Source organism: Rhinichthys klamathensis, unplaced genomic scaffold, assembly GCF_029890125.1.
Source record: "Rhinichthys klamathensis goyatoka isolate OS25496 unplaced genomic scaffold, OSU_Roscu_1.1 h1tg000868l_1, whole genome shotgun sequence".
NCBI classification, from domain to species: Eukaryota; Metazoa; Chordata; class Actinopteri; order Cypriniformes; family Leuciscidae; genus Rhinichthys; species Rhinichthys klamathensis.
In genome coordinates this window covers 520,001-529,468 of record NW_026607234.1, presented here as the reverse complement: position 1 = coordinate 529,468, position 9,468 = coordinate 520,001, and the positions used below count along the sequence as shown (strand labels likewise).

The following is a 9,468-nucleotide window of genomic DNA, read 5'->3' as shown; positions in this document are numbered from 1 at the left end:
TGATCCGAGCTGCTCCACACCTCTCGTTTTTATCTCTCCTGACTGAGGATCTTTAATGGAAACATCTGAGATGAGTTGATACAGAAAGCTGAGCACTTCTAGACGTCGTCTCCTCGTCTGTTGAACACGTGCTGGACTGGTTTTGCTGGGGGTCTTGGCTGTGGGTTTGTCCCAGATAAGCAGTGCTCGTCGCCACAGACAGGTGGCGCTGTGGATCACGGTTCTCCGTCCCCAGAGATTACAGATGACCTATTAAACCACAAGCTCTGCTCAATGTGCTGAGATGACAAAATACATGTGACCTGGCCTGATCTTCCTTCTCTTTCTCTTTCTTTCCACAGACATTTCCAGAATTTCATTTTACACAGGTGAGTGAATTACCATAATCTCTCTCTCTCTCTTTCTCTCTACGTTTTATTTCAAGTCAAGCAACGCAGACTAAATCTCTGAGATGTGTGAAGTCTACATGTGTCTTCAGAGGAGGAGACGAGGGCGTTGACCTCAATGTGGTTCATTGAGTCAGAAGAGTAAAAACAAAAAAAAAGACTATCAATAATGGCTTTTTTTGTCCCTGTGACAATAAAATTTGTGCCGTTCAGTGCAAACAATAATTTTCTGGTAACCCCTTACAATGAGGCTTCATTTGTTATCATTAGTTAACATGAATACAGCATTTATTAATCTTAGTTAATGTTAATGTCAACATATAATACATTTTGAAATCAAAAGTTGTGTGTTAACATTAGTCAATGCACTGTGAACAAACGAACATTAACCTTGATTAATAAATGCTAAAGAATGTATTTCTCATTGTTAAATGTTTATGTGTCTATTTGCACATATTTGTGTGTGTGTTCATATTTGTTGGGGCGCTGAGGTTTGGATTCATTAGTTTGGGGTCTCGCTGAGGTTCGTTTGACGTGGTAACGAGAGGAAATGACCCGATGAGTCATGGCTAAAGGAATACTAGTTTACTGCACACTACAATTTTATTTTATTTTATTAAAATTATGTTATTATATATTGTATTCAAATTAATATAAAATTATAATTAAATTTTTTATATTATATTTAAAAAAAAAATATATAGTTCTTATATTTTATTTATATGGTATATTTTATATAAATGATGTATTAAAAGAATATATATACATATATATGTGTGTGCAAATAAATTCTGCAAAATATATTGCTCATTTTTAATTCTTTGTTAAATGTGAAGTGTTACCCATCAGTATTTTTTTGGCAATTTCGCATTATATCAAACTTTACATCCTTAAAACATGTTGCTTTCACTTGATAAGCAAAATTTAATGCAACTTAGCCTAACTTTTTTCATGCAAAATTTAATAATGTTTATTTTTTCACTCCACTGGGAATTAAGCATGAAAAATCAGTTTGTTTGCTATGTATATACACCCTAAGTATTTTGTAAGTGGCGTACTTTTTAAATGTAAAAAAATCGAAACATACTCTTTGTTTTGGTCCTTTTTTATTCGTTTTTTTTTTTTTTTTTGCACATATTTGTGTGTGTTCATATTTGTTGGGGCGCTGAGGTTTGGATTCATTAGTTTGGGGTCTCGCTGAGGTTTGGATTCATTAGTTTGGGGTCTCGCTGAGGTTGGTTTGACGTGGTAACGAGAGGAAATGACCCGATGAGTCACTAACGCTTGTGCTGACAGCGTCTCAGACATTAATATTCATCTGTGCGCTCTTCACTTCTCCACTGTCCTGCCGTCGGCAGATTCACATGCTCGTCACTGACAGTGTTTCACTGCGGGAACACTGGATTTGGAATATAATTAATGCATGAAGCAGAACGTGTTTAATATAAGGGGCCATAATTGAGTTAAAGGTGCAGTGTGTGATATTTAAGAGGATCTTGTTGACAGAAATGCAATATTATATACATAACTATGTCTTCAGTGGTGTATAAGACCTTGCATAATGAACCGTAATGTTTTTATAACCTTAGAATGAGCCATTATCTACACACACCGCGGGTCCGCTTACATTGACATGTTTCTACGGTGGCCCTGAACGGACAAACGGGTTTCGTCACTGTGTTGTTCTTCACTGACACAATGATGAACAGGTAACAATAATATTCGCAATAACATATCGCTTTACTGAATAATTAAGGAAAGATTAACTGGCTCCTCTCTGCTGTCTCAGACGACGACATCACTTCCTGTCGGCCACCGTAACTTCTGTTGGTTGCGATTCGCATCCTCACCACTAGATGCCGCTAAAAATCACACACTGCACCTTTAATGCGTGAAGCAGAATGTGTTTAATATGAGTTCCTCGTTTAATTAAGAGGTCTGGCTTGAGATGTTATGTGTGTAGAAAATCAATTCTGCATATTTTCTGATGTCAGAGTTGAGCATTTATTAATTTAGCAGACGTTATGAATACTTCAGCACAAGCGATTAATCATAAGCGATCAATAGTGCTGTAATACAGAGTTGTGAAAGTCGGCCAGAAAGGATGGATCCAGCACAGAACCGCGAGGTGAGAGCGTGCAGAGTGAGCGAGTGATGTTCGCTGAGGCGAGGGGGGCGTTTGCTCCGCATGTCAGTGTTGTGTTGTGCGTCACTGATGGTGTTCGTACAGCAGCTGATTCACCAGCAGGAGTCAGACTGAAGATGCAGATGTTCCCCGCTCATGAACACGCGGTTTAATTACTCCACAGATGTGCTTTACTGCGTCCGCTGTCTGTGTTGGAAACGCAATACTAGTGTTTCTACTGTTTACACACTACTGGTTTATTTATTTTATGAAAAGTGTAATTTTTTTTATTTTTTTACACACACACACACATATATAGGCTATATATATATATATATATATATAATTTACTTTAAAGTGACTTTACTCATTTTTATAATTTTTTTTACTTTTATATATATTTTTATATAAAATATTTAAATAGTATTATTTGTTTATATACATTTTTTTATTTAATCCTATTTTATGTAATTAAATATATGATTATATATATATACAATTATAATTTTACTATTTTCTATTTATAGATGTTATATATTATATTTTATAGACATTACAAATTAATATAAATATAATTTTTATTATTTAGATTTTAATTTTTAAATGTTATGTAAATTATATATTAATATAAAATACATGATTACTTCAATGTTTTCTATTTTTTATTATTGTGTATATATATATATATATATATATATATATATATAATTTAATCTTTTTTCTATTTTTAGATTTTATATATTATATTTTATATAAAATATATATTAATATAAATAGAATGTCATTTTATTATTTAGATTTTATTTTTTTAATTTTATGTAAACTATTGTTTAATATAAAATACATTATGACTTTTTTATATTATTCAAAAAATGTGTATAACATATATTAGTATTTAGTGTTTAAATTGTATTTTTTTAATATAATATTATTCTGTTTTATTTAATTAATATAACATATGTATTATGATTTTATTTATGTGTTTATTACTACATTTTATATACATTAATTATTATAATATTATATATACAGTATATATCGATTAGATATGTAATCTGTACTCTGATGTTTTGCAGTGTCTCTTGATAATATATTGTCTTGATCTCGGGGGATTTTCACAAAGGAAACACTCGTGTGCTTTTGTCCCGATCCCCTCCTCTGTCCCATACGGTGCATCACACACACACACACGCACACACACACACACACTCACACTCACTCTCACTCTCACTCTCACACACACACACACACACACACACACACACTCTCACACACACACACACACACACACACACACACACACACACACACACACACACACACACGTCTGTGCGCTGTGTTCATTCATGCGTGAGTGGAGTGTGTGTCCGAGAGGAGTGTGTGTCCGAGAGGAGTGTGTGTCGGTGCTCAGGCCCGCTCTGTAAAGGCTTTTGTCAGGATCGGCGGGCCGGATGTGAAGCGTTTGTATAGGAAGAAAACTGCAGCCCTCCCTTCCCAGCAGCCTCTTTGTCTCACTCTCTCTGTGTTTGGGGTTTTAAAGAGGGGGTGTAGATCCACACACACGTTAGCGCCCGCATGAACGACCAGCAGAGTGTGTGTGTCGTGTCACGGTTAGTGCTGGGTCATTTAACCACCCGTGCGTCTTTTTGAAGGACACACAGGCAAGTGTCATCCGGTCGTCATCTTTGAATAAAAAACTTTTGCCTTTTTAATGTAGTTTTGTTTAGAAATGTCTGAAAATGTTCAAATGTTTTTAAGAAAACCGGAGTCAGGTTATTAAATAGGCAGTCTGGTTAAATAATGGTTTAAACAGGATTATGGCTGAGATATGTGATTGGGTTCATTCACACAATGGAAGTTGGTAAAGTCCTAGCAATGCATTGTGGGATATAGTATGAAGTGTGCTTTGTAAATACTGCACATTTGGACTTTAGAGAGGTTTATAGTTACACATACTATATTAGTGAACAAACTACACAACTAGTAAGAGTAGAAAGGTTTTCAAATGAGAATCATAACAGATGATTGATTTGATTGATTGATTAGCCTAAATATTATATTATATCGATTTTTTTTAATTATTTGAATTATACTTTATATGAATTTTAATATAATCATAAATATATTATAATTTTGCTTATTCATGCCCTTTTTTTTATATGATCATGTTGTAGGCACTCCAGAAATAGAGGAATAGGAGGTTAACTTGTTTTCCGATGAGAATGGTCTCGTTTCTCTCCAGCCAGCGTGTGTGTTTTGTCGCTGTAAGTGTGTTTTGGAGTGTGTATGGGATCGTCCTGGTATTTCCTGTTCCTGCAGATCCTCCGAGGTCTCCTGTTCTTGCCCAGGACAGTCTCGGACTCGGGGGTTCGGGACGAGAGGCTGTTTGGGGTCCGTCTGTGGGTCCTGAGTGGACGAGAGCTTTGCAGGATCTCCTGCTGATTAAGCCTATGATTGGCTTAAAACTCAGAGCTGTGCGCACACACACACACACACACACACGCTCTCACACACACACACACACACGCACGCTCACACACACACACACACACACGCTCTCACACACACACACGCACACACTCTCACACACACACACACACACACACACACACACACACGTTCACACACACACGCTCTCACTTCTCTTCTCTTCTCTTCTCTTCTCTTCTCTTCTCTTCTCTTCTCTTCTCTTCTCTTCTCTTCTCTTCTCTTCTCTTCTCTTCTCTTCTCTTCTCTTCTCTTCTCTTCTCTTCTCGGCGAGCAAACTGTCCTGGGACGCATATAAACGTGGCTTATAATTATATTTTATTTTATTCAATAGCAAATAGTATTAGTAGTAATATCAATGTTAATTTTACATTAATCACAAATATATATTATAAATATCAGTATGCATATTATACATTAAAATAAATGACAGCAACATTTGTCACTTTTTATTTGAATGGTCCTGGAGTTTTAGAAAGGTGCTATATAATTATTAATAATAATAAAAATGAACATTTGAATATAAATGTGTATTATAATTGTATTTATAAATAATACTACTACTAATAATATCATTATTCCCAGAGTTATTTTTATTATAATAATAAAGCATATGTACAAAAATAATAATACCTTTGCATTTATAATAATAATAATAATCATTATTTGTGTAAATGCAATTTTCAAATAATAATTATTATATTTATTTATTTATTTTACAATAAAAACTCTCTGTGCAAGTAGACTAATGATACAAATATAAGAGTGTGAACGGCCCCTTAAAAACCAGCTGCCTGTGTATCTGCAGTGAACAGCATGGCAGCGCACTAGTCTTTGGTTTATAGTGTAAAGAAAATAAGCAGAGCATGCTGGGAGAAACACATGGGTGTTTTGGGGACCAAGGCAGTAAAAATGCCCTAGCAAAGACAATGCAGGTCAGCAGTGATTTGCAGTCGTGGTTGACTTGGTAAACAGCCTCTGTTGAAGGAAATGAGTGTGGGATTTGCATATTAATTAGATTGCAGTGGCTCCTCCCCCTCTAGCTTTGCACTGGCCTTCCCGAACTCATCGGCTCATTCTCCTCGGTGAGGCCGAGCCACACACACACTCCGTCTGTCTCCTCACTGAGGACTGACACACACTCCGTCTGTCTCCTTGCTGAGGACTGAGGACTCCAGGTATCAGGGCAGGATTTGTGTTCCCGTCGAGAGCTTCTTCAGTGGATAGATCTGAACAGGATCTGTGTGTCTGAAGGTGGATTATCTGCAGTCGAAGGCCGGTGTCGGTGTGTGTGTGTGTGTCAGGACAGGTTCTCATGAGGGTGTTTGAGAGCGGCGGGTGCTGGCTGACCCTCTCCACGGGCTCAGACAGACAGTCTGACGCTTACATGGAGAAGAGACGCTGCAGTGCTTTCCCCTTGTGCTGGGCCGCAGGTACACACACCTCTGTCTGTTCATGCTGTCTAATGCGGGAGTGTGTTTGTGCATCGGGGGGGGGGTTGTGCGGATGAGTTTGAAGTGTCATGTTTTGGTAGTTGAAAGCATTTTGACACAAGCATTAGTGTTTATTTTGATCTTTTTATTATTTTTTACTTTTTTTATTCTATGTAATAATTTTTTATTTTTTAATTAATTTTTTTATTTTTAGGTGTTCAAGCACGAAGTGCTGAAAACCTATTGTATTTGTACTGATTTTTATTATTATTATTATTATTATTATTTTTCTTCCGCCGTAAAACGCATCGTGCAGACCAAACCGTAAGTGCTAGAGACTTGAAACTTGGCCAGTAGGTAGTACAAAAATCGAGGAGAGGTTATCAAATTATGAGCCCGATTGGCCCATAGGTGGCGCTATAGCAACCAATTGCACAAAACTGCTCATAACTCCTAGACCGTAAGTCGTAGACTCAAGTGTCTTATATCACTGGAAAGCTGGTCACCTGACGAAAAAAACGTATATCTCCGATTTAATTTCCGCCAATATAGATTTTCCGCCATTTTGAATTTTGTCAAAAAACTACTTTTGCGAACTAGTCCCTGGTTTTTTGTCCGATCGGAACCAAACCAGTGCAGAAATGTTCTTTGGAGTCTGACTGTTAATAATTATTGAAAAAAAGTTGAAATTTCGATTTTCGGTCGCTAGGGGGCGCAAAATGAACATTGTGGGAGGAGCCTATTTTACTAAAATGGCTATAACTCGATAAGGAAATGAGATAGCTTCACCAAACTTGGTACACATGTGAATGAGTTCAATCTGAGGTCACAGTAAAAAAATCGCAACGATCGAACACTAGGTGGCGCTATAACATGAAAAAAACATATAAAGGGCTGACCGTTAGTCCGATTGACCTGAAAATTGGTATGCAGTGTCTTGGTCCAAGGCCCCATGTATGTGTAAGAGGACATTGGCGTATCTCAAAAAACATGGCCGCCATCGACCAATGAAGTTGAGACGAGGTTAACGGAGGCCAATCGTAACGAAACTCGATGGGCATGTTCGACTCATGGCCCAAGAGGTCTGTAAGAGTTTTGAAAGAAATCGGCCACTAGTTGGCGCTAACGAGTTTTACGGCTCTGTAATCACGTGGTGTTGCACACAACCCCACAAAATGCATATCATTTGATAGATCTCCTCATGATGAACAACTTTGCCTCTAGAACCATTGCTGTCAATCAAACCGTTCATTAAATATTCACGAATATGTTAAAAACCTACTTTTGCAAACTAGTCCCTGGTTTTTTGCCCGATTGGAACCAGACCAGTCTAGGACAATTCTCTGGACTCTCTAGATCAATAATTATTGAAAAAAAGTTGAAATTTGCCATTTGGTTCATTATAACAGGTTCATTTATAAAAAGGGGCGTGGCAAAACACACTCAAAAGCCTATAAATCATAAATAAAAACTCAGAACTTCACAAAAATTGATGAGCATATGTGTCATACCATGGTGAAGAAGCATGCAAAGTTTCATGGAGATCGGACAATAGGTGGCGCTATAACTGTTGAAAAGCTTTAAAACCATACATTTACTATGGTAAATTGCCTGTATTGGCTGTAAATGGTCTTTTCCATCTATGATCGTATAATTTTCATATCTTAATGTTTAAAACCAGTGCAGTACAATTATCTGGACTCTCTAGATCAATAATTATCAGAAAAGGTATAATTACTTCATTTGGATGGCTATAATAGAGTGTAAATCGGATGGCTATAACAGCTATAACAGCTTGGATGGCTATAACAGCCAAAAAGTGGTATTTTACTGCCCCCTGCTGTCATTTCATCATACTACTCTCTAATATTTTTATATATAATTGATATTTAGACTTTATTAAATCATTATTTTAACATTTACAATCACATTTTGTCAAAATTCATCTATTGCTCTGTACTCTCTAGAACAATAATTATAGGAAAATGTATAACTTCTTCATTTGGATGACTATAATAGGGTCACTTCAATATGTAGCCTTGAGCGAAAGCCAATATCTTTTCAATAAATGCTCATAGCTTCTTAAAAAAAGGTCAAGAACAGCTATAACAGCTTGAAAAAGGCTAACAGCCAATAAGTGGTATTTTACTGCCCCCTGCTGTTTAAAAAAAGTCATTTTGTCACACTACTCAACTATAATTAATATTTAGACTTTATAAATTCACTATTTTAACATTTACAATAACATTTAGTCAAAAATCGTCTATTGAAGTGACAATTGAGTCACATTGGCTCCTGAAGTTCCAAATGTCTCTATCTACATCAGAATGAGCGTGTGTAGATTAAATTATATGAAAAACATGGCCTATTGTATAAGTAGGCTGTAATAGCACTGTTGTCCACTAGATGGAGCAGCAGCATTAGACATTTTTAATCTTTTTTTATCAGCTTTCAGCATTGGCTAACAAACAAATGCTTAAAGCATTTTCTTTAATTAGTTTTATATTATTACATTGCAAAGAAATATGTGAAATGCTCATATACCATTAAAACTGATTTTCACAATAACATATCCCAAAAATGTGTGTGTGTGTGTGTGTGTGTGTGTGTGTGTGTGTGTGTGTGTGTGTGTGTGTGTGTGTGTGTGTGTGTGTGTGTGTGTGTGTGTGTGTGTGTGTGTGTGTGTGTGTGTGTGTGTGTGTGTGTGTAAGCATGCATTATGGAGTTAACATGAAAAAAATGGTTTGCTTCAGTGGAGAATACTGGAGAAACAAAGTAGTTGAAAATGAAAGTGAGCCAATAAGTGGTCTTCTACTGCCCTCTGCTGGCCACTCTTCTTATTAATAGTCTTTTTTTGTATATAGACACTATAAAATCACTTATATAACAATTACTATTATAACACATTCATATTTTGTCAGAGTTTATCACTTCAATTGTTCTTATGCTTCATATAATTGCTATCAACGTGGTAAATCATGGTAAATAATGCCAGAAACATGGTAAATCATAGTAAAAAAGGTAAATCATGCTAGAA

The 9,468-nt window shown here is 36.1% G+C and overlaps 1 protein-coding gene across 9 annotated transcripts in view; it reads left to right on the top strand.

Annotated features, from left to right (window-relative positions):
- Positions 1-273: 273 nt before the first annotated feature.
- Positions 274-9,468, top strand: part of ptk2aa (protein tyrosine kinase 2aa) — a 78,380-nt gene continuing 69,185 nt past the window's right edge. For 2 of the 9 annotated variants that reach the window (XM_056243911.1, XM_056243910.1), the window contains exon 1: positions 6,252-6,431. In XM_056243911.1, the coding sequence (XP_056099886.1) occupies positions 6,314-6,431 (118 nt within the window). In that variant the 5' untranslated portion in view covers positions 6,252-6,313. Of the gene's footprint in view, positions 369-6,248; positions 6,432-9,468 lie in introns of those variants that run through there. The other 7 variants (XM_056243917.1, XM_056243908.1, XM_056243909.1 and 4 more) reach the window with 7 other exon arrangements.